The following is a 24,733-nucleotide window of genomic DNA, read 5'->3' on the forward strand; positions in this document are numbered from 1 at the left end:
TATCATCGTGGGCCCACAGGATCGGCATCCATCTCCTCCGTTATCTGGACGACTGGCTGATCCTAGCAGACTCGGAGTCAGCCCTTCTTCGACACCGAGACAAACTTCTGGGACTTTGCCAAGATCTGGGGATCCTGGTAAATCTCGAGAAGTCTTCTCTGCTCCCTACTCAAAGACTGGTATATCTAGGCATGATAATAGACACTAATCTCCACAAAGACTTCCCATCAGACGACAGGATAGCAAGGCTGAGGAGGGTCGCGAGTCCTTTCCTCAGACGAGAAGAACTCCCAGCCCAATCGTGGTTACGTTTCCTCGGTCACCTCTCATCCCTGGCCTGTCTATTTCCCAACGGTTGCCTCAGAACGAGATCTCTGCAATGGCGACTCAAGTCCCGGTGGAATCAAGGACGCGATTCCCCGGACGTTATGATCCCGATGGGTCCTGCGGAACAGACAGATCTTCAGTGGTGGGTGACAGACGAGAACCTACGAAAGGGAGTTGATCTTCTCGTCCTCCCCCCGAATTTGATGCTGTTTTCAGACACTTCAAAGAAAGGGTGGGGGGCCCACGTTCTGCACCACAGGACCTCAGGCCTGTGGACAGAATCAGAAAAGTGCCTCCATATAAATCTGCTAGAAATGAAGGCCGTATTCCTGGCCCTTCAACAGTTCCAACAATACCTGTCGGGTCACTCTGTGGTGATGATGAGCGACAACACCACAGTAGTGGCTTACATCAACAAGCAGGGAGGTACCTTTTCAGAGCAGCTATCCCATCTCGCAGTAGAGATACTGAGATGGACCAAAGTCCACTCGATTCCACTATCGGTTCACTTCATTCCAGACAAGAGGAATGTGCTCGCCGACAATCTGAGCAGAGCGTCTCAGATAGTGAGTACCGACCGAGTGGTCTTTGGATCATCTAGTAGCCAACAAAGTCCTGACTTTGTGGGGTTCCCCGACTGTGGATCTGTTCGCTAAAGTGCTGAACTTCAAGCTTCCGCTGTACTGCTCCCCAGTCCCGGATCCCAAGGCACTCTGCCAAGATGCCTTTCAACAATAGTGGGACAACATCGACGTTTACGCCTTTCCCCCGTTCTGTCTGATGAGGAGGGTACTCAATAAGACCAGAATATCGGTCAATCTCTCGATGACCCTGATAGCTCCGTTATGGCATCACGCGGAATGGTTTCCGGACCTCCTGCAACTCCTAACGGAACTTCCGAGAGAACTCCCTCCGCGACACGTGCTACTCAAAAAACCACACACCAACATCTTTTACAAAGCCGTGGCTTCGCTTCGACTTCTTGCCTGGAGACTATCCAGCATCTCCTCGCAGAGAGAGAATTTTTGCAACAAGTTGCGAACAGGATGTCTGAAAACCTGTGAAGGTCATCCGCAGGGGTCTACCAGGCAAAGCGGGTAGTTTTCTGTGGTTGGTGTTGTGGAAGGGGTATCTCTCCACTCGATGCCACTATTCCAGCAATAGCGGAGTTCTTCATGTATTTGCGAGAAGAAATGCGCCTTTCAGTCTCGGCGGTGAAAGGCTATCGCTCAGCCTTAAGTGTAGCCTTCAGGCTCAAAGGAGTGGACATTTCTTCTTTGCTGGAACTTTCCCTACTCATACGAAGTTATGAACTTACCTGCCCTCAATCGGAAGTGAGACCTCCTCCATGGAACGTGGTTCGAGTTCTCAGGTCTCTTAAGAGACCTCCCTACGAACCATTACGCCAGGCTTCAGATCGCCACCTTACTTGGAAGACGGTGTTCCTACTAGCTTTGGCCTCGGCCAAGCAAGTCAGTGAACTTCATGGTTTCTCGTATGACATCGCCCATTCAAGGGGAAGGGGGGAAGTAACGTTCAGATTCATCCCTGAGTTTATTGCTAAGACTCAGAATCCGGGAGTGCCTGACCCACGGTTCGACCCTTTCCAGGTTTCGAGTCTTCGTTCTGTAACAGATGACCCAAACCATCTCCTACTGTGCCCAGTAAGGAGTCTGAGGCTATATTTTAAAAGAACGGCTGCAGTTCGTCCCCAAGTGCAGGCATTGTTTGTAAGCACTGGGAGGACAAAGAGGAGGGTTACCAAGAATACCATTTCGGCATGGATTCGGAAGGTAATCCATCTATCCCTGAATCCTGACCCTCCTCCGTCACGTCACCCTAGAGCACATGATGTCAGGGGCGTAGCTACGTCCCTGGCTTTCAAAAAGAACTTCTCAGTGACGCAGGTTCTACAAGCAGGGGTGTGAAAGCGTGAGACGACCTTCACAGCCCACTACCTGCAAGACGTGACCCACAGGAGGCTCGATACGTTCTCTATCGGTACTGTGGTGGCTGCACAACAGCTGGTTTAAACCTCAGGCTCCTTAATGGACAAGTAGCAGAAGGTTGAGGGCATTGTTACCCGGTCTTAGTCTACATGAATGAAAAGGTATGTCTGGCCCTTATTCTACTCTTCATCCTCCCCTCTCTTGGGGAAAGCAGCATCCTGGGTTCTCTGCGCAGCTGACCTCAAACCACTGCAGGTAAACCATGTTTCCTTGTGTTCTTAGTATTAAGCTAATACTGTCACGTCCCCATTCCCTGACGAGGTGGTATTGGGAGAGTCCTAGCCTAAAGTTTCCATCTAAAGGACTTCAGGTCAACTTCCTAGGACGAGTCACTCTTCAAACCTTCACACACAGCTTACGTAGGCCGGAGCCCTTGCATAGCAAGGTGCTAGCGAGGTGCAGGGACTTCTTATTGTCGAGTGCTGAGACACTCAGATATCGAGTCCCCGGGCAAAGCCAAAAGACAGTACTGGCCGTTACTTACCACCCTTCGTAAGGGTTGAGTCACCCATATTAAATAGTGTGCCTTGTATTTCAGTTACGGAACAAATGACAAATTCGTAGGTAATTTGTATTTTTCCTAACCATACAAACCTTAGCTATTTAATCAAACTTGTCTGCCAGCCCTATCCCCCGTGAAGTCCTACCCCTAAGCAAAGTGAGCTCAGCACAGGTGTGTGTGTGTGTGGGGGGGGGGGGGGTAGCAAGCTAACCCCCCCGCTAACTAGCGCTGGGGTAGTAAACTCTTGCTAAAATTCTAATTGCTCGTCATTCCAGCTACGCCGAAAGTAATTACCCATATTAAATAGCTAAGGTTTGTATAGTTAGGAAAAATACAAATTACCTACGAATTTGTCATTTTTTCTCGATTCTATCCTTACAAATTGTTAAGAATCAATGTTTATTTTGTATTTTCTCTTTTCAGTCAAGTTAAGTGAAAAAGATAAAGAAGACATGTTGAGGTTACCCCGTAAAGAGCATCTTTTAGACAAAGGAGCCAAATCCATTGTGTACCATGGCCTTGTGGATATTCTATATGCCTGGAGTTACAACCATCGGGTCACGTTAGGAGAAAATTGCGTTGAGTCAGCTTGGAACATATCGAAAATTAGTGCCACATTATCATGGCTAGATGTGAGTATGTAGCATAGGTGAAATATCCTTGTAAGTGGGAGGCCCTAGTTTAAAAACTTAAAAAAGTTGCCCTTTTCTAATTTTGTAGATTTACTGTATAATGTTTGTTAATCTTCCTGAGAGTAGTGTTCATAGGTTGAATATTGTTTTATTTTTTCTGCACTTTTATTATTTTCATATTATTTTACTTTGATTTATCTTTGTATTTTTAAATTATCATTATGATTATATCTTACTTTCATAGAATCTTAATTTTATGTATAGAAACCCATACTGTATTTCAATGATTTAGAGCTCAGTTTCATTGATGATAACTTCACAGCTATACTAACAAAAAGTAAAGAGAAAATACATAGAATCAATTTTTTGTCAAATATAAAAAAAACCATACCTCTAATGCTAGAATTTTGCCCTCCTTAGATTGTGTGTGAAGTATGTGTTTACACACTTGTACTATCTGTTCAAAAATTGTGCTTGTACACCTGAATATCATGAACATAAATTCGAACATGAACTACAAAAACCTACATCTCACTGTTTATAGAGAGGGGATCTTTTGCTGTAAAGAAAATTGTCACAAACGTTGCCACTTTTCCGATAATAGTTCCTCAGGTCAACGATGGTTATTTATTGATTAGCTTTTGTTAGGAAGTATTCCCTGTAGGTATGTACTGATAAGAACCACCTGTGATGATAATTAGCTTCAGCTCCACACGCACACATGAAAAAGAGAGAGAGAGAGAGAGAGAGAGAGAGAGAGAGAGAGAGAGAGAGAGAGAGAGAGAGAGAGAGAGAGAGAGAGAGAGAGAGAGAGAACACTTCTGTTCTTGCTGACGGCTGCTATCAAAGTTTCTACCTAGTGAACAAGCAGGCGGTTGGTGTGGGGTTTTCTCGCTCTAAGCCGGTCACCACCTGCCAATTACCTACATCTTGTTACAAAATTTTAACTACTGTTTGTTCCAACACGGAGTACTTACCTCGAACTACTTTCTTCGGAGTATCTTAGATCTCCTCCCAACCGACCAGAATTTTGTGTAGTTCACCTTATCTCTGTTTTCTAGGCGGGAGAACCTCTGGTGGAAGGATACGCTCCATGAAGCGACCCAGGGTCAGAGAGCGTGCTCGCTCAGGTCTCGACCTTCAGTAAGTTTTCTGGTCGCGTTGTGATAACATCTTGCCGCGCCCTCCTTACCCAGTGCGACCCTTTTGTGTCCCACGAGGTTCCCATGTGGTCCCCTTGTGTTCATACCTTACCTTATCCTACTGTGTTCCTGTGTCGTTTTGGTGCTTATTGGTTTGTTATGGAGAATCCCTGCCGTTGCCCTGGGCCTATGGCCGGTAAATCTTGTGAGGCCTTTCTTTCCAAGCCGGAAGTCGACCCCCACTCTGTGTTCGTCGTGTAGGGGCAGTGTGTGTTCCCCTACAGCCACGTGTCCAGAGTGTGAATCCTGGAACGAAGTTCAGTGGGTGCGCTACAGCACCAAAAAGAAGAAGGCTACCAAGAGATTGTCGAAGAAGTCAAGTACTGTATTGCCTCTCCTCTTGCTTTGCCCGATGCCTCTTCGGAGAGGGCTTCTCTGCCGCCTTCCCCTACCCAGAGTAGGGGACGAGGTAAGTCCATTGCGGGGAAGTGGTCCATTGCTCTTCCCCAGGAGTCTGTGATGTCTGTTGGTGGGGATGTTGTGTCGGTTCAGGCAAGTGGGGGGCCTGTGGGAGGGATGGGAGTGTGTTCGGGAGACGAGGTCCTGGTGCCAGCAGGGCCCGTCTCTTCCGACGATCCTATGTGGGGGAAGCCCGCTACAGCCTCTTCCCCCACTCCTCCTTGGGTCTGCGTTTCAGGTACGTCAGCGGCCGGGGGAGACGCCGAGAAGGAAGATTCACAGAGTTTGGACCCCCTTGCGTGGGCCCCGCCGAGGACGCCCTTCAGGTCGCCCATGAGACTGGAAGAGGAGTTCGACACCTGGTTTGCCGCAAGAAAGTGCCTCGCTCTCCCCCGGCGCCGTCGGCAACGTTCCCGCCTGTCTTTCTTCAACCTTTGCCAGTGGACCGGCACAAAGATCCACCAGCAACTCGGGACGCCTCGGACGATTCAGCACGTTCCTACCAGTCATCGGTTTCCTCTTTTGGGTTGTACTCTTTCTCCTCGTAGGACGAAGGTCCGAGGGACTCGAGGAGGAGACAGGAGAGGTCCCACAGGAAAAGGTCCCGTTCCCGATCACGCCACGCCAGGAGATGTTCCAGATCCCCCAGGAGGAAACACAGGAGAAGCCGCTCGTCAAAAGGCGAATGGGTGCGAGTCACCATCCCCTGCAGCCACATCCTAGGAGCTTCAGCAGCCCCGAGCACCTCTGGCTAGCTCCTTAGAGCTCCTTCACCATCCTCGCGGAACGTCTCCTCCAGCAGTCCCGATGATGGACGGAAGTCATCGCACCAGGTCTCAGTCGACAGGCATAAGTCCACGAAGGTTCCGACTTCATCCACCCAGCGGAGAGAGTCGCCCCTTCGGAGTGACAGCCTTGTCATGGCCTCCGGTTCTTCGATGGCCCGCCCTGAACGAAGGAATCAACCGGCCAGCACGGGGAAGTCTGCAGCTCCATGGATCTCTGCAGGAGGGAGTAGACCCATGACGGCTACTTCCGTCCCAGCGGAGCTGCCCGCTCAGCGAGTCGAGCCGCAAAGGACTCAAAACAAGAAAAAGATTCCTCCACCTCACGCAGGACCCTCCGTCGTAGACGTGCCGACTCAGGCGAAGGACCAGTTGGCCGAAGGCCTCGTGGATGGCGGCGAATGTTCTACAGACGAGGTTTCCACCTATAGGGAGGTCCTAGCCCTCATCAGGCGGCATCTTAGGCTGGATGAGGCGAAACCCTCGACAGATGAAGCCTGGCTCTCCGGTCTTAGCAGGCTAGTGGATAACCCTGTGCAGCAGAGGCCTTCGGTGGCTCTTCCCCTGGCGAGGGACGTTAGGCTGGGTATGGACCACATAGATAGGTTCATAGCCAGCCAGGCGGACGCACCCAGGAATCAGAGCGCCTCCAAACTCCTCCAGGGTCTTAAAACGCAGAAACGCTTTTATCTCCCGGAGGGGCGCCGCGGAGGTCCCTGTATGGTGGAGCCAGCGATGGCTATCCTGAACCAGGGAGCGGCTGAAGCTAGGGCATCCTCCACTCCAGAGTGTTTTTCTCCGGCAGAAACCTCCATGAAGGAGGATATGGCCCTGGATTTAGTCTACGTATCTTTATGGTTGGACTGGTGGGCCTGCACGTTGGTAGGTTTCCAGGCCTCTCACGACCTCTCCGTCCCCGAGAATCAGTCCTTGCTGAGGGAGATGATTAGTTTGGGGGCAAAGCACTCAAGTTCCTCTCGTACCAGTCCCTCTCTCTGGCAGCCAACTGGGTCCTGCGGAAGAGGGACACAGTCCTGAGCAAGCTGGTCAGGAGACTACCGGACAGAGAGGCGAGAGCCCGAGAGCCTTGAGGAACTTACCTCTGTGGGGCGAGTTGGTGTCCCCCTGAAGGCGCTAAAAGAGACTATGGAGAGGGTCAGAAAACATGAGGAAGTGGGAGACCCCAGACCCCCACTGGCAAGACGACCTGCCCACAGGAGACCCTCTTCGGATGTCTCTCACCCACCCTGCGCTTTGCCGATCCAGCCTAGAAGGGACACCCCGTCGGTGTCTTGGCACCAGCCCTCGCAGCCCTCCCGTAGGGGTACTTCGGCCCCTCAGGTGAACTTCAGGCCTACCTACTCTAGCTCCAGGAGAGGACGTTCCAGCCGCGCCTCTCGAAGGAGATAGGAAGGGAGGCCCCCTACTCCTGCCGAAGCCTCAGGTAGGGGGATGCCTCAAACACTCTTGGCTAGCTTGGCGGGACCACGGAGCAGATCCGTGGACCGTAGCAGTACTGAAGGAAGGGTACAGGTTGCCCTTCCTAGCGGAACCGCCCCCTCTGATCCCGGACCAGCAGGCGGAGTGGTTGGCGCCCAAGGACCCCTTGAGAAGAACAGCATTGCAGGAGGAAGTTTCGGCCATGCTCACAAAAGGGGCAGTAGAGACAGTCAAGGATCCAGGACCGGGGTTCTACAGCAGGCTCTTCCTGGTGGAGAAAGCGACAGGGGGCTGGAGACCGGTCATAGATCTTTCAGCCCTCAACAAGTTCGTGTGCAAGACCAACTTCAAGATGGACACCCCGAAGTCGGTTTTGGCGGCTTTGAGGGAAGAGGACTTCATGATGTCCATAGAATAGACTTCCAGATCCCTGTCCACCCCTCCAGCAAGAAGTTCCTAAGAGTGAAATGGGGTACCCAGATGTTACAATTCAGAACCCTCTGCTTCAGACTGTCGACAGCTCCTCAGGTCTTCGCAACAGTTTCAGCCTAGGCACACGAACAGGGCATCCGCCTGATTCGGTACCTAGATGACTGGTTGTTGCTTTCAGCCTCAGAGGGAGCACTGAGGGAGTAAGGCACGAAACTTCTGCGGTTCTGCGGTGTCTTGGGTATCACCATCAATCTGGAGAAGTCACAGCTGGTACCCTCCACCAGGATGACCTACCTAGGGATGGATCTAGACTCCCGGTTGGCGAGAGCCTTCCCCTCCGCGGAGAGACTAGACAGCCTAGATCAGACCAGCCCAGGAGAGCCAAGGACTAGCAACGATTGATAGGCCACCTCGTGTCGTTGGAGAAATTGGTCCCCCAGGGGAGGCTCAAACTCAGGGGCATTCAGTGGAACCTGAAGGAGCTCTGGAACCAGTGGGACTCCCCGCACAAGATAGTCCCGGTGTCCCCGGAGACGAAGGAAGTTCTGAAGTGGTGGCACGACAGAACAAACACCCTCAAAGGAATGCCCTTCGCAGTCGACCCTCCAGAGATGCTGCTGTTCACAGATGCATCCAAGGAGGGTTGGGGAGCCCATCTTCTCGACAAGGCAGCGAAAGGAAAATGGGACTCCGAGGAGAGGAGCCGGTACATAAACGTGTTAGAACTGATGGCCGTGCAAAGGGCATGCCGAGAGTTCGTCCAACTACTCCGGGGAAACACTGTGGCTCTGATGTGCGACAACGCCACGATGGTGGCCTACGTGAAAAAGCAATGAAGACTGAAGTCGAAGGAGCTGTGCAGTCTCACAATGGAATTCCTGGAATGGGCAGAGGAGGAACAGATCAAGATCACAGCCAGGTTCATTCCGGGAAAGAAGAACGTCCTAGCCGACGGCCTCAGCAGGATGGGTCAAGTAGTAGGGTCGGAATGGTCCTTACAACCAAGAGTGGCCAAAACCATCATCCTGAAGTGGGGCTCTCCAGTAAGAGACCTCTTCGCCACAAGACTAAACGCACAGCTCCCTGTGTTTTGTTCTCCTGTGCCAGATCCAACAGCAGCGTTCGAGGACGCTTTTCAACATCCTTGGGACAATCTTGACGTACTGTATATGCCTTCCCCCCTTCGGGATGCTCAGACAAGTACTCAACAGAGTGAGGTGGGCGAACAACCTGTGGATGACTTTGGTAGCGCCCTGGTGGCCGGAGAGAGAATGGTTCGCAGACCTAAAGGAACTGGCGCACCTTCCACCTTGGCCCCTTCCGGACAGGCCAGACTTTCTCCGACAACCTCACTTCCAAAGGTTTCACGAAAACCCCTGGTCCCTCCGCCTTCACGCGTGGAGGTTATCGAGCGTCTCCTGAGGAATGAAGGATATTCATCGAAGACCGCAGCAAGGATGTCAGGATACCCGAGACGGTCCTCGGTCGCGGTATACCAAGCAAAGTGGGCTACTTTTATCAAATGGTGCGCCTCGAAGAACATCAGGCCGTTAGCGGCCTCCATTCACGAGATAGCCGACTTCCTGGTCTATCTGAGGGACGAAGTGGGCACGTCCATACCAGCCATCAAAGGATTCCGGGCGGCGTTGGGCCAAGTTTTCCTCCTGAAGGGCATCGACCTAGGTGTGTCCAGACATATCTCGATGCTCATCAAGAGCTTCGAGCAGTCGTGTTCCCCCCAGGCCACTAGAGTTCCCCAGTGGCATGTGGCTAGAGTGCTGGAGATGATTTCAGAGCCCCCCTTCGAGCCTCTCAAAGATATCCTGGTCAAGGAGCTCACCCTCAAGACGGTCTTCCTGTTAGCCCTTACGTCGGCAAAAAGAGTGAGATTCATGGGCTGTCTTAAGAGGTCTCACACTTGAAGGGGTGGCGAGAAGCTACTTTCAGGTTCTTGCCTACCTTCGTAGCCAAGACTCAGAACCCAGCTGTTTGGGACCCTAGGTTTGAGGGGTTCTCAGTGCCAGCAATCCCGCGTTCAGACAACCCGAAGGACTTGCTACTGTGCCCAGTCAGGGCGGTACGTAAGTACCTAGAGAGAACGGCCAGACTTCGTCCCGAGACCAAGAGTCTGTTCGTCTCCTCAGGACTAGTGAAAAAGCTGGTCTCTAAGAATACGATCTCCTTCTGGCTGCGGCAGGTAATCATGAGAGCCTACGCCAGTTCGGGGGTCTCTCTTCCGGGAAAGCCTAGACCTCATGACATTAGGGGCCTGAGTACTTCGTTGGCCTTCAAGAGGAACATGGCAGTGGGCCAGATCATGAGAGCAGGCACGTGGACAAGGCAGTCCACCTTTACGGCTCACTACCTAAAGGAATGTTCGAGGAAATCCTTGGACGGGTTCTCTCTTGGTCCTGTCATTTCTGTGCTCCAAAAGATTTTAGGTGTAGCCCTGGGGAAGCCGTGGGCGGTAAGTCCAAGAGACACAGGTTCCTTCCTTACCTTTTCTCCCCCATCACCCTTCCCCTACATGACCCTCGAGTCCTTCACTTTCCATGGGATACAGTCGGTGAATGAATACGTCTCCGAGGATTTTTACAGTGGTGAGTTACTTAGACACTGATAATTTCTCTTTTCTATTTTTGGGTCAGCAGAACCTAGCCTCCTATCTAGGTTCCTCTTTTCCCTTCGTCATCGGTCTCTAGGTCCGTAAGGCCACTCACACCTCCTAAAGTATAAGTCTCCTAGGAAAGTAGTTCGAGGTAAGTACTCCATGTTGGAACAAATCACAAATTTTAAGTAATTTGTATTTTTCCTAACAGTACTTACCTCGAACTACTTTCGGGTTATGGCCCACCCATCCTGTCCCGAGTGCCTTACAGGACTATTAGAAACCTATCTATCATAAAACTTACTGAAGCTCGAGACCTGAGCGAGTATGCTCTCTGACCCTGGGTCGCCTCATGGCGCGTATCCTACCGCCAGAGGTTCCCCTGCATAGAAAACGGAGATTGGGTAAACTACACAAAATTCTGGTCGGTTGAGAGGAGATCCCAGATACTCCTAAGAAAGTAGTTCGAGGTAAGTACTGTAAGGAAAAATACAAATTTGTGATATTCCAGTTTTGATGTTATCATTTTCCAATGTAAATGATGAGGGTTTGTATTTGTACTAGAAAAAATTGTTTTTGGAAACAATAAATTAATAAATGAATGAATGAGAACTTCCTGACTGTCACATATGGATCAGACTATATATATAGAAGGAATTCTTTATTTATTTTAGGCCACAGGAGACCTGTGCACCTGCACCTACCTACTGTCATGGTGTTGTCTACTTTTCATGGGTGATGTCTATGAATTGTGCATTGCACTTGATTAGGTTTCATGAAATTGATTGGTTTGTTGAAAAAATTAATAGAATATATTTTTAGAAATGTGTGATGTAGAAGCAATTTTCCTAGCTTTCATGTGTAAGTAATATGTATACCATTTATAATGAGAAATAAATTTCAATCTTTTCATTTTATTTCTTCATACAGAGTTTTACTCAGTTGAAACACGTAGCTGTCAGTTGTGTGAGCCGATCACTCATTTACCCATTGATAAGAAACTGGCATCTGGCACAAGCAGTTTTAAAAGATACCTTACAATTACTTTCATTAGGTGAGTAAATTACTTTTAGTTTCGTAATGGTTTAGCACTTATTAAACTGAATATAAATTACAGTATATACTTTATTGATGCTGGTATGGTTTTTTTTTTTTTCAGGATTAAATTTTAATCAAAATAAAATTTTAAGATGTACTGTACATTATTCCCAAAGCTATTGTGGGTGTTTCATTCCTGTCACCCCTGCAATATTTTACCTTTTATAAACACACTTATAAACTCGTTACACACACTTTTTAAGCCAAATCTTCCGTTTGCTGTAGAGACATCTCTATGTTTACGTAAATGAAAAAATTTGAATTTGAACACTTATTAACGTATGTAGTCTAATGCTCAGCCAGGCTATGCTGTTGACCAAACTAAATATCCATCTACTGTTTAGGTTTATAGTCCGCTCATGAATGGTAGAGGCAAGGGACAGTGACATTGCCCTACCAAGCAGGACAATGCCCTAGAGACTAACCATATATATATATATATATATATATATATATATATATATATATATATATATATATATATATATATATATATATATATATATATATATATATATATATATATATATATATATATATATATATATATATATATATATACACACACACATATGATCAGTGTCGAAGACCCTTTCCACCCAAGCTAGGAAAAGGGAGAGCCAGGCAATGGTTGCTGATGACTCAGCAGGTAGACCTATAGGCTCCCTCAAACCCCACTTCCTTAGGTCACAAGGATGATGAGGTTGCACCGACCAAAGGAACTAACGAGTTTGAGGGGGACTTGAATCCCAGTCTGGCAATCACCAGGCAAGGACATTACCAACAGGCCACCACAAAAGTACAGCTGTATTTGAAATAAAGTAGCTTTGATGAAGGAAAAACTTCCTTTTGGGGAAGTGCTGCATGATGGTCTCCAAGGATTTTAAATCCGTAGGTCTTTACAACTTCCAAGAAGACACTGAGGAAGTCTTTCACCTCTTTCTTTCCATCATTGAGTGTGTATGCTACTGTAGCTTCTGTGCACACACCCCTGGATGGATCCCCGGGAAATATGCAGGAGCAATGAGGTCTTGGATCTGTTTCAGCAGGTTTTTTAGGCTCAAGTTGTGTGTGGAGTTTAATTAGCGAACGCACCCCAATGGAGGTTTGAAGCTCTTCTCTTGTTACCAAAGGAAGACTTGGCCTCCATTAGGTCTGGAAGGTAGGTCCTATATGCCTGTTTGAGGGAGGTGGTTGCTAAGGCTACCTCACCTCCGGTGTCCTCACTGCCAGTGTCTCCCATGATGACACCTTTGACTGCAGTTGTTGGTGCAGTGAATCTAGTGTCAGTGACACAAGTACTGGTGTCCCCAGTGGTGATTCCCCATTTGTTCCCCAAGTCCAAAATGACTGGTAAGGTTCACTTCCCTGAAACTGTGACAGTACCTGTTGGTGCCATGTCCAAAGTTGATGTCATCCCAACCCATGTGCCCATCACCATGACCCCTGTGCTTGTGGTTCTCGGCCTCATAGCCCCCTCCAGCTCTGTGTTTATGACCTAAGCCATTGTATTTGTGTTGCAAGCCCCAGTGAGTGTGCTTACCTCTTCCTTTGTGACAGTGTTTCCTAGTGTTGTGGTTCCTGTTGGAGCAACCAGTGCAATTTCTCCCCTGGGGAGAGCATTGTCGTTCATGGTCACTCAGACCTCAACTCCTCTGCTTGCAAAGCTTGAGGTGAGGGTTGGTAAGAGAAAGAAACATGCACTTTTCCCTTCTTCTTCCAATTTACCTTCCTCATCTCCCTTCTTTATGACTAACTATTTTAATTTTGGCATTCCTAAGAAGTAATGGTAGTAGTAGTAGTTGTCCAAGAGGTCTAGGGAGGCCAGTCGTAGCTGTATGGAGAAGGCTCCTTACGACACCATGTGTCTTTCGGGCGGGATGGTTGTGTGGATGACACTCTGCTGATTCCAGGCCCCCTGCATCATCTTCCCGTTGCCAGTGCTTGGAGCCGTGGCCTGGGTTTTTCGGAGTACCTTCTGTCGACCATGCATTAGAGGAGTTTGATCTGTGGATCGTTTCTCCGTTCTCGGATTGCAGTACTTTGGTACCCATTGCCGAGAAGATGGCACCGCTCAACGTTGTCATTGTGCACTAGTGCGCAGCTGACACCCATGGGCGGGAAGTTTACGGATCAGTGCTCGTTGCCTGTAGGCTCATGGCTGGTGCCACCTCTCTACCCTGTTCAGGAGAATGAAGAGAGGGTTATTCCTTCTGTCTTCCGTGGTCAGTGTCATGGATTCTTTTCCTGCTATTGTCGGCTGCCCCAGTCTGTTGGCCTGATTACTTGCTGAATCTGAACTTGATTCAGAGCGTGTGTATTTGTGGGGGGGGGGGGTGAATCTCCAGAGCAGCTTATTTCACCCTCTACCCTTGTTAGGTAATACGCTACTCAGTATTAGCCTGCCCCAAAAGTCCACTTCCAACGGAGGCAGTTCTTTTGGGGATTTGCTTGCACTCATTCATGAGTGCAATGGACTGGATGAAGCAATCTTAAGGGAGAATTTTAGTTACTGATCGGCACTTAGGTGCCCCTCAAGGGTCGAGGCCATCTTTGGAGCTGCCCTTGTCTGATCTGGCAAGTTTGGCTGTGGATTAAGGTAACAATTAGAACTGTGGATCTCAGAACTCTCGTTTCCAGTTGGTCAAACAAGATCTTGCTCCTTGCACTCTCAAGGTAGAGATGTGCCAGAGAAAGCTGTGTCATCACCTCTTAAGGTTGACCTATCAATGTGCGCTCTAACGGGGCAACTCTCCTTGGACAGATTCAAGTCAGAAGGTACATCCTTAATGGCCATCGAATTGTGTGCCCTTGCCTCCCTCCAAGCTGTTTCCTGGTTGGTCAGTAGTTGGACGTCATGCACATATTTTTCAAAGTCAATGGGTTTATCAACCCGAAAGTCATTGGAGATGCACAAGTCTCAAACTGTCGGTGGGAAGGCAGTAACCTTTCTGGTACACAAGTCAGTGATCCAGTTGACCAACTGGATTTTGAAGAGGAGGGGTGCCTTGGTGTCCTGATTCTTAAAAGAAGTTAGTTCAGAGGTAGCTCTAATGCTCTGTAACAAGTCTGTGCAGGAGGCCTTGTGTCTTCTTCTGGGGAATCATATGCATGTGGAAGGAGAAGTTGGTACCTACTTTGTAGGATTCCTTGATCAAGTGCGGCGTCTTTGTCAAGGGTCCAAGGATGCTGTCACCAAAAGCTTAGGTTCTGCCATGCCATCTGGATTGGGTCCAAGGAAGACCTCTAAGGCCTTTCCTAAACTCCAACTAGCATGACCTGGTGCTTCTTCCACCCAAAAGGAGGCATGTGCCAGCACAGTTCTTTCAAGGCACCCAACCTAGTCCCTTAAGGAAGAGGGCTAGTGGGAAGATGAGGAAATGATAAGGAAACTCTGTTGTCTGACCATTGGGCAACCTGGCAGACAGGGCTGAGCCATTACTAGCGAGTGTCCTTCGGGATAGTTACTTACTACATTTTCTAAACTGTCGCCAACCCCTATCTCACATACTGATTGTGTTTTTGTCTCATCCTGCAACATCACCGAAGGCATTGGCCTTGCAAACAGAGGTAGAGGGGATGGAAGAAGAATGTGGTTGAAGTCATTCGAGACTAGTCTCCGTTCTTCTTCTTCTTCTGGAGGAAGTGCTTTTGTGTCCTGTGAAGGCTATGTGGTGCCATCTGAAGAGAACCTGAGACCTCAGACCAAAGTTTCCATACTTCTTCCTTAGCACTGGTAGTACTAAGAAAGTCTTGAGGAGAACAATCTCTTCTGGGCTTTATAAGTTGATCCATAGGTCATATGGCTCGAAGTATTAGCCAGGACTAGGGGTCACAAAGTTGGGGTTATAAACTCCCTTCTAGCCTTCAAGAGCAATTGCATAGTTGGCCAGGTATTGAAGGCTGGGGTTTGGAAATGCCAGACAACCTTCACAGAATTTGACCTACGTGATATACCTACACGTCCCTCGGCACTTTTTCTTTGCTCTCTAGTGGCTGCTCAAGTAGTCATGTAGACAGACCAGCTCCCACCCGAGAAAAGTAGCATCTTGTTGTGGTAATGTGTAGATGTAAGTTTGGATGAGAGATAAGATGACTAGTTCTCCTTCTTCATCTTTCTTTCCCCTATCTTGGGGGTTGAAGTGGTCAGAATATTACTTGCTGGAGCTGACTTGATGCTAGTAAGCTTTGCTTTTGAGTTCCAATCTTTAGAGTCTAGAAAAATGTATCGCCCATCCTTCCATGACAGTGGTGAGGATGGTGGAATATATTCCAACCCATTGGTCATACGAAAGGGGTATCATTACAGAGTGTCTCCCCTTTGGGGAAGGGATCCCTCCTTTGACCGCATACTAATCTTTCTAGAACTGGCCAGAATGGAGACATCTACTTTGCTCCCATACAGGACCAGGTAGACTTACATTTCCAGGGAAGTAAAAGAACTAACCATCTCGGGTTTAGTTAGTCTTCCGACCCACGAATTAGTGACTCCCTATTTTAGTGGGGCAGATTGGCTCAATTTTTCATAAGAATCTTTCACTTGATGATACAAGCACCAAATTTGGCACAATTGACATTCAGGACTTACTTTTCAAGAAAAGTACGATCTCCAGCTGAAAATCCAAGATGACCGCCATGGCGAACTCCTATCAGCGCTATTTGCTAAGTGGAACTTTAATATGCATTATTTCTAAATGTTCTGAACAATAATCTGGATGTATTTTACCAAATTGAACTTATTTGTATGTTTTGAATTCAAATAAGGCCACCCTTTTTCAAGATGGTGGCTGTTAAATGGCTGTAAATATGTTTTTGTAACCAAATTCTGTCTTTGTAAGCTGTGTTGTCAAAACTTGAAGGTCCATGGTTATGTATTTCATTAATGTAATCAAATGCTACATATGTTTGTATTGCTTTTATGAGAGTGATGTCAAAGCACAACCAGGGCGCACTGGTGACATCACTGCTGTGAAACTCAGCATGGGGTTCAATGCTGGCTTGTAGTGTACTAACTGTAGTTGTAATTATTACTAATTGTTGCAGTCCGAACTAACTTAACAATAGTATACTTTAGTTTCCCAAATGCTATCTAATTAGCCCCATATGCATCTCAACTAGAAAATGTAATTAGTTGTAGTGTAGTTGTTAGATTGCTGCGCCTGAATTGACAGGATGTGCCAGCACGGGAGAGCCGAGTCAAGGGTGACAGGGCTTTAGTCACCCGGAAGGCTTACAGATCACACGGATGAACGATCAGGCTAGGTGTATGGATGGTGTCTGGACCAGAGGTTAGCCAGCTGGTCAACCAATATGAGTTGGCCTCCCAGGCCAAAGCAGGGAATGAGGATATCAGACATCATGAGCAGACCATCCAGTCTCAGAAGTCATTCATTGACAGGGTCAAGAAATTGAGTGGTACAATGAAGGACCTTGGCAATCCTTTACTGGAGGAGTCCAAGGACCTTCTTTCACTGGACACAAAGATCATTGCACATCCCAGTGCTGCAGAGCTTGTTCGTAGTCACTTTGAGAAAGGCGACGCTGCCTTTAAAGACTTCTTCAATGGTCTAGGTGATGAGGCTTCCTTCTACAAGCCCATCAAAAAGAACAAAACTGACTACTTCCACCAACAAGCAGCTGTAGCTTCCAGTGACAAGAAAAAGCAGGTACTGAAAAGTGACTGCAACCTGTTCTGACAGCTGTTCATATTGTGCCAAGCACAAGAGTTGATCTTTCAGAATTCTTCAAGCATGAGAATCAGTCTTTTCCTGCAGCACTGAGTGACACAGGGAATCTCTATCCTGGAAAGAAGTCTGACCTTGTCGGCATTCTGGAAGATATCGTTTCTGTTCCTGAAACTTAGCCTGACTGTGACACTATCATAATTGATGGTTCTGCTCTTGTCCACTTGCTGTCTCCAAAGACATCAAAGACCTTTGAAGAATATGCTGTTCGTGAAGTAGTGCCTAAGATCCAAAACTATTCATTGAAGTATGAGCGAACAGATATCATTTTTGATGTATACAAGACATCAAGCCTCAAGGCTGAAACGAGGTCAAAGCGTGGCAAAGGAACTCGGTGCAGAGTGACAGACAAAACCAAGCTACCGCCCATCTGGTCGAGAGTCCTCAGAGACAGTGAGGATAAGACTGAGCTATTTGACTACCTAGCAGACAAGATTGTGTCCATGTGTCCCAACAATGTTGTAGTTGTAACCAAGGGTGAACAGGCATTGTCAAACAAGACCATCAATCTTGAAGGCCTAAGTCCTTGTAACCATGAAGAAGCTGACTCCAGATATTCACACATGCTCTTCATGCGGTCAAGCATCAGAAAAAGTCTGTATTGATCAAAGCATGTGACACAGATATTTTGGTGATCGCAGTCAGTGTGTTTGCAACTCTTCAGGATGCAGGTCTAGAGACTATGTGGGTTGAATTTGATCAGGGTCAGGCCATCAGATGGTTTCCTGTTGAAGATGTGGTAGACAGTCTTGGTCCAGAGAAAGCTATTAGTATGTGCTTCTTTCATGCCTTCACTGGCTGTGATGTGGTGTCAGCCTTTCGAGGTAGAGGCAAGACAACGGCATGACAAACATGGGCTGTTTGCCCTGAAATGAGCCCAGTCTTCAAGAAGCTCAGCCAATATCCACCTACTATAGAAGATGCTGACCTCAAAATCCTTGAAAAGTTTGTTGTCACCATGTACGACAAGCACAGCAACACGACCAAGGTTGATGAGGCAAGACTACACTTGTTCGCTCGAAAGCAGAGATCTTACAATTCTATTCCACCAACCAGTGCGTCTCTCACTCAGCATGTTAGACGTTCTGCCTTCCAGGCAGCTTGTATATGGGGCCAGGCAACAGTGTGTGAAATGCAGCTTGAAAGTCCTGCCAACTGGGGCTGGCATAAAAATGGTGAAGGCTGGGCAGTTCTGTGGTCAACACTCCCACCCATTGCTCAGTCGTGCCAGCAGCTGACGAAATGTCGCTGCCCAGGTCAATGTCGGGGACCATGCAAATGCTACCACTACACACTGAAGTGCACACAACTGTGTTCCTGCAAATGCAAGGAGTAAAAGGACTGGTCAAGGGTAAATTCAAGCAAGCCAATTCAGTCTGTACTGCATAGCTGTATTGAATGATAGCTAGCACATGATATCACATCAGTAAGTTTACCCAAGTAGTTTTTCGTCAGAAAATTGTCATTATATTATCACAGTATTAGACAAATGTGATATTGGGAATGCAGAATTGGACTATCTGTATCTAGAAACATATATTTGCATGAATAGATCATAAAAATAGCATCATGACATTAGCATTTACGCTAAATTCTACTGTTCACCCATGTCAGAGGCGGCCATCTTGAAAAATGGTGGCCATTTTGTTTCTGAAGTTGGAGATCGTACTTTTTTGCAAAAGTAGGTCCTGCTGCACAATCGTGCCAAATTTGGTGCTTGTATCACCAAGTGAAAGATTGTTTCAGTATTCTGCCCCACTATTTTAAATGAGAAAACATTTGTATACATGCAGAAAGAAATAAATTTTTAGATTAAATTGTATTTTTCCTCAGTTACCCAAACTAGAGTCCTTTGGAGTTAAATTTCCCACCTCAACAACCCTTCCCAGCGCTGAGCCAAAGGTCAAAAGTGAATGGTATTTGACCAGCGGGTGGCCGGTCCTGCTCGGCCGCATACACCACCTGTTGTTAATTACTTTAACAAATTCAGTGGCCATTCTAGCTCCTCTGAAGACATTCTCTATTTTAAAGGACTCAACTTTGTTTAGCCAGGAAAAATACAAATTAGTACAACGTTTTAAAATTTGGTATATATTAGCTAGAAAAATCTGTGGTGTACTGAGGTGCGATAGGTGAATTGCTAAATGGAGTGGGATTACTATAATCTTTTTTATGCAGTTATATTACTTTTGTTTTTAGTGTTTTTGACCAATTTTATATATTATTGTGCTGTATTTCTTGAAGTGCACGGGACAATACTGCCGGGTACAAAAGTTTGTGTTCCTTGTAAAACAATCATATCCAGTAGTAGTTATTACAAACATGATTTTGGTATTTTAACCAGATATTGTACAGTATATTCACAACTTTTATTGTTTATTCACAACCCCAGAATCATGGTTTTCATATATCTAGATATTATGCTCATTAGTCTAGCTGATAATAAAAACCTGTAGTAGCATGTTGCAGGAGTTTGGATTCTCGGATACCAATCAATCACTGGGATTATGCTCAGTGATTGCTACTATAGGCCAGCTGATGTTCCTATATGGTGAAAACCTATATTTGGATTATTTTTTTAGGAGTTAATTAAAAAAATTTCATTATAAATATTTTAGAGTACAGTATTATAGGTTGTAGACTTAAATTCTTTATTGGACTAGTGTTTGAAAATTTTCTGTATAAATATTTGTCTGTGTGAGAGATGTATAATAAATAATCAATTTCATAAAAGATCAAGTTTTTATTTGGATGTTAATAATGTTTTGGTAGAGTGCAGTACTATAATCTGAAATGACTGTTGAAACTTGTGGGAATTTTCTAAGGGATTTTGTTTTGAAGTGTGGAACAGTAGACCTTAAAAAATGTTTGTTCCGTCACCAATACAAACCAAAGCTATTTATAGGGAATATTACTTTCGACGAATCTGAGAGATGAGCAATAAGACTTTTAGCAATGGTTAACCATGCATCCGCTAGTTGGGGGGGGGGGGGGGGGGGGGAATGAGGAATAGTTTTCTACCCTACTAACTCGCAACTCGCACACAAGGGCAGAGTACAGTAATCACTTTAATTTTGGCCCTTTGACTTGTGTTTCCTATTTTCTTATATAGACTATAGTTTATTAATGAAAATATTCATGTAATGTTTTTATATTTATTTAAGCTTTCTTTTTATTACAGTGAATGTTGCTGTTTGTGTGACAGTGTAGTGCGCCATGTTCTCCAGGACGGAGAACCTTCTCTTAAGATCTTTTTTTCCCCCTTTGATGCTGGACTCTCCATAGGCTGGTGGCCTCCCGCTTCTCCGAATGGAGCGACTCGGCCTCTGCCATAGGGGATTCATTCTAGTGTGATTACTCCTTCTCTGTTCAGATGTTGGCGTCGCTTACACCCTGCGAGTTCTACAGAGGAAGACCGCTTGTGGCCTAACCAGAGCTTGTCTTCAGTCTTGCTCCTCCTCACTTACGAAGTCGTTCTCCCTAGATATGTTGGCGGCCGGCAGATCTTCTGCGGCGGAACACCTTTCCCATTACGCTGGTTTGATTGTTCTCCCGCATGTTTTTTCTTCAGTAATTAATTTGAAATAATAACTGTTTGTTTTCGTGAGCTTAATTGTAATACTGTACTTTTTGTTTGTTTTCGTGAGCTTAATTGTAATACTGTACTTTTTTTTTTTTTTTTTTTTTTTTTACAATTCTCACGACACTGCTTTCCTTCGCCCGGTGAAGGGAGTGTGCAGTCCTTAGTATTTTTCTGTTCTCTTCGGGAACACCTTAACTGTTTGAGGGTTAAGTTGTCCTCCCAAGGGAGTTTCTCTTTCATTCTATTTTAGGTTTCCTCAGTGCTACTGATGCTGTACCTCTTCGTTTGGCTAAGTCAACTGATGTAGAAGAGCAGAGCCATTGTTCCCATGGAATCTGCTGTCCCTGTCCTGTTCTGCGCCTGCACCAGCTCCTGATCAGCGAGCTGACTACAACCTTTCCCTTCAAGAATTAGGTCCCTTCTGAGAATGGTACAGTCTCTGAAGCACACTCTGCTTCTGCTCCTTTGTTCCTCTTGCTTTGGCATAGGAAGAGGGCATTGGCAGACTGGGTTCCTTCTGGTGTTCCAGTCGGGGGTCCCTTCAGGGTAAACCTAGAAACTAGCTTCGGCCACATTTCACAGGTAACGCTTGATGCCGACCTTCAACTTGACCAATGCTTGTTGACGGGAAGCAGAGAGCAGAGAGCACTGCCTGGAGGTCCGCCTCCAGGTGTTGGACAACTTTTCCTTTCCAAGGGAGAGTTAACCTCCACCAAGTGTTGGGCCACTCTGCCTTCCGAGGGAAAACTTCCCTTCATCAGCTTCTGTCCAGCAACCTTCCCGCTTGCGGGGGAGAATTGCTGAGAGCTACCACTCATAGCAGAAACTGCAGACTCATCACCAAAGACTGAGCTGTCTACCTTACTGAGCCGACTTTTCCTTCGGGGGACAAGCAAAATGTGAGGCAGGTTTCTTGCGGAAGGTCATCTCTCTTCGCGACTGAGGCCCTCACCGGAGGCTCCTTTCTTGAGACCTTCTACATGCCTTCTTGCCTCTCTGCTGCCGTCCTCCCCTTCGGAGCATGCCTCCCCTGTAGAGGATCCTCGCTGCTGATGATGAGTCAGTTCTCCTCCTCCTCGCTGACAGGCTGTTGACGATTGGAGTCCTCACCGTCTCAAGAATTGTCACTACTCCTCTTTCAAACATTCTCCTTCTCCAAGGAAATGTCTTCGGCGGATGGCCATCGCTCTCGTCCGCAAGAGAGATCTTCTGCAGAGAACCCGTTCCAGAGACCTTCCAGACGCTGTCGTGTGTCTTCATTGACACCCCCCCCCCCCCCTGCCAGAGCCCGTCTCCTCTCTGGAGGAACCTTGCTGCCGCCGACAAGCTTGCTACAAGAATCAACCCTTGTCATTGCAAAGGGAGAGCAGTCCTCATTGATGCTCTAGACATTCTCTTTCCCCCTGCAGTTAGGATATGTCTCTTCAGTTCCACCAAAGACCGACGATCTTTTCCTGCACATGCCAGACGTTCACCTTCGGCGACTCGTCATTCTCTAGTTGCGTCCCCCCCACTCTCTTCATGACTTCCACTCATCACCCCTCGCCTATGCAAGATCATCATCGGCAGTCTCGCCGTTAGCCAGCTTCTCGCCCAAATTTGAAACGAGTTCAACCATGATGACTAGGTTGAGTGTAGTTCTCTGAGTGAGAAGCGGCTCTGGAGCATTTCTTACTCCATAGCATTGAAGACCATGGGCTTGCCCTTGAGTGAAGGAAGACGTCACAGGCCTTTGTTAGCATTTAGGCTTTTGCCAGCTCTTTGTTGTTCGCCAGCTCCTTGGCAGTTGCCATCACCTCGTCGCCCAATTGCAGTGCAGTATTTAACCCCTTGAGTGAAAAAGAACTGTTTGGCAATTTCAGTGTTGTCAGGTGTATGACAAAGAGCTTCAACGATGGGCCAGACTATTAGGTGTAAATGTAGGCAAAGGGAAAATTAACTGTAACCAGAAAGAAGGATCCAATGTAGTACTCTCTGGCCAGTCAAAGGCCCCAAATAACTCTCAAGCGGTAGTATCTCAACGGGTGGCTGGTGCCCTGGCCAGCCTATTACCTACTATTATATTGTAATACAATTAATATTCATTGGTGATACCTCATTAAATAATTTTTGTTTTACACACGTTTAAGCTATATAATTGTAATACAAGCAAGATTCACTGATGTTAATATGTACGTGAACTCACTTTGTAGAATGAATAAACTTTTAACTGTTTAGTAAATAGTTTTCTTAATTGGTATTTATCTACCAATATAAAAGAAAAATATATTGCTAATGTTTTCATGTGTGTAGTAGCATTGTGTGTCCATACATACACACAATACAGTAATGTTCATTGTGTTTTTTAACATAAAAATGTACTTATTGCTATAGAATTAATGGTAGATAAATAATTAATGACATTAAAAGGAAAAGGGTTATGTTCTGTTATTTATTTACTGAAATGAAAGAAGAAAATATTGCTAATGTGGTTTGATATGCATAGTAGGATTGTGCGTTCATACATACAATACAGTTCTATTCATTGTGTTATTTTAGTTTAAAAATGTTCTTTTTGATATGAAATTAATTTTAAATAGATAATCCCGACATAAAATTAAAAAATATGCTACGATCTATTATTTACCGAGATGAAAGAAAAATTTATCGCTAATGTTGTGATATACGTAGTGGCATTGTGCATCCGTACATATACATACACACAATACAGTACTGTTCATTGTTTTTTAACTTAAAAATGTACTTAATGATATAAAATAGGAGAGTAGGATCTTACGACAGTAACTGGCATCAAAGTAGGGGGATAACGAATGGGAGAGCAGGTCAATGGTGGCGAGTTTACAGTTTGGCAACACGCAAATTTTGAAAATATTCTCGTTTTGTAACATGAAAACTTTTTTGTATTAAGAGGCGAAAAAAATCTTCGCATCTTGTTTCTAATCATGAATTTTTCGTATACAGAATATTTTGTATCAAGAGGCATCATGTTGAAAACACCGCTTCTCGTCCTATCAGCGAAGACAAGCAACGTGGGATCTAGTCAGTATTTGGACAGGCGGCCGCCTGGGAACATCACTGTGATTGGTGTTGTAGAAGTGCTACTTCTCCAGTTGTAGCTGCTCTAGCGCAGATGTGGACTTCCTTGTCCCTCGATTTATCAAGGAAAATGCCTCTTGGCCGTGGCTCTTGGGAAAGCGTTGCTCTGGACATCATCGATGTTCTTATCCAAGTGATAATTCCTTTTTTCTTCTTTTCCTCGAGGAGGTTGCCTGTGGCGGGTCCTGTCCTACGAGTTTGGAGTACGCATCTCTCTTCAACGAGGGCAGAGAAATTGCAGCTCAGCCACAAGAGAATACATTATCTCTCTTCCTCCCACTGGTGGAAGTGTGAGGGTGATTTTATCTTTGCTACGCGATCCGAACATCCAGTCGGACGCCCAGCTTAGGGGTTACTTCTTTGTACAGAAGTACCTCCTATAAATAGTCTCCAGTTCTGTCCTTTCCTCCTTGAACAAGTTAGTTTATCAAATTGCTGGGGAAGGAGAAGGCATACAGTATGGTCAAAGAAGCAAGTCCACAGGACTTACTGGGTACATTTAACCACTAGGACTTACTTCTAGATTCCGGAATGCCATCATCGAGGAAGTATCTTGACCATCTAAGAGTTTTTCACGAGAAGGTTTACCCACTTGTTAACCTAGTTCATCAGGTTCGGCTTCATTCTCTGAAGACTTCAGTATGACAAAATAATCCTAAAAGACTCGATGGCTGACCTTGATTACCACCGAGACTTCTACCCTAGTTTACCAAAATTGGAGGATTGAAGTAAATCACGAGAGATACCCCGCCTTCCTTAAAAGACAGGTACCCTTCGATATGTTCATCTTCATCATGCAGAAGTTTTTTCCGTAGATCGACTGGATCCTAGAAGGAGAATGAAAGTCTCTTCCTTCTACGACACATACTTTGTCAG

General features: G+C 46.3%; 1 protein-coding gene across 1 annotated transcript in view; it reads left to right on the plus strand.

Annotated features, from left to right (window-relative positions):
• Nucleotides 1-24,733, plus strand: part of LOC137619508 (protein SHQ1 homolog) — a 183,787-nt gene that overhangs the window by 120,047 nt on the left and 39,007 nt on the right. The window contains exons 6-7 of the mRNA XM_068349600.1: nt 3,262-3,470; nt 11,267-11,390. Coding sequence (XP_068205701.1) covers nt 3,262-3,470; nt 11,267-11,390 — 333 coding nt within the window. The remainder of the gene's footprint in view (nt 1-3,261; nt 3,471-11,266; nt 11,391-24,733) is intronic.

This window comes from Palaemon carinicauda, chromosome 26 (assembly GCF_036898095.1).
Source record: "Palaemon carinicauda isolate YSFRI2023 chromosome 26, ASM3689809v2, whole genome shotgun sequence".
Classification (NCBI taxonomy): Eukaryota; Metazoa; Arthropoda; class Malacostraca; order Decapoda; family Palaemonidae; genus Palaemon; species Palaemon carinicauda.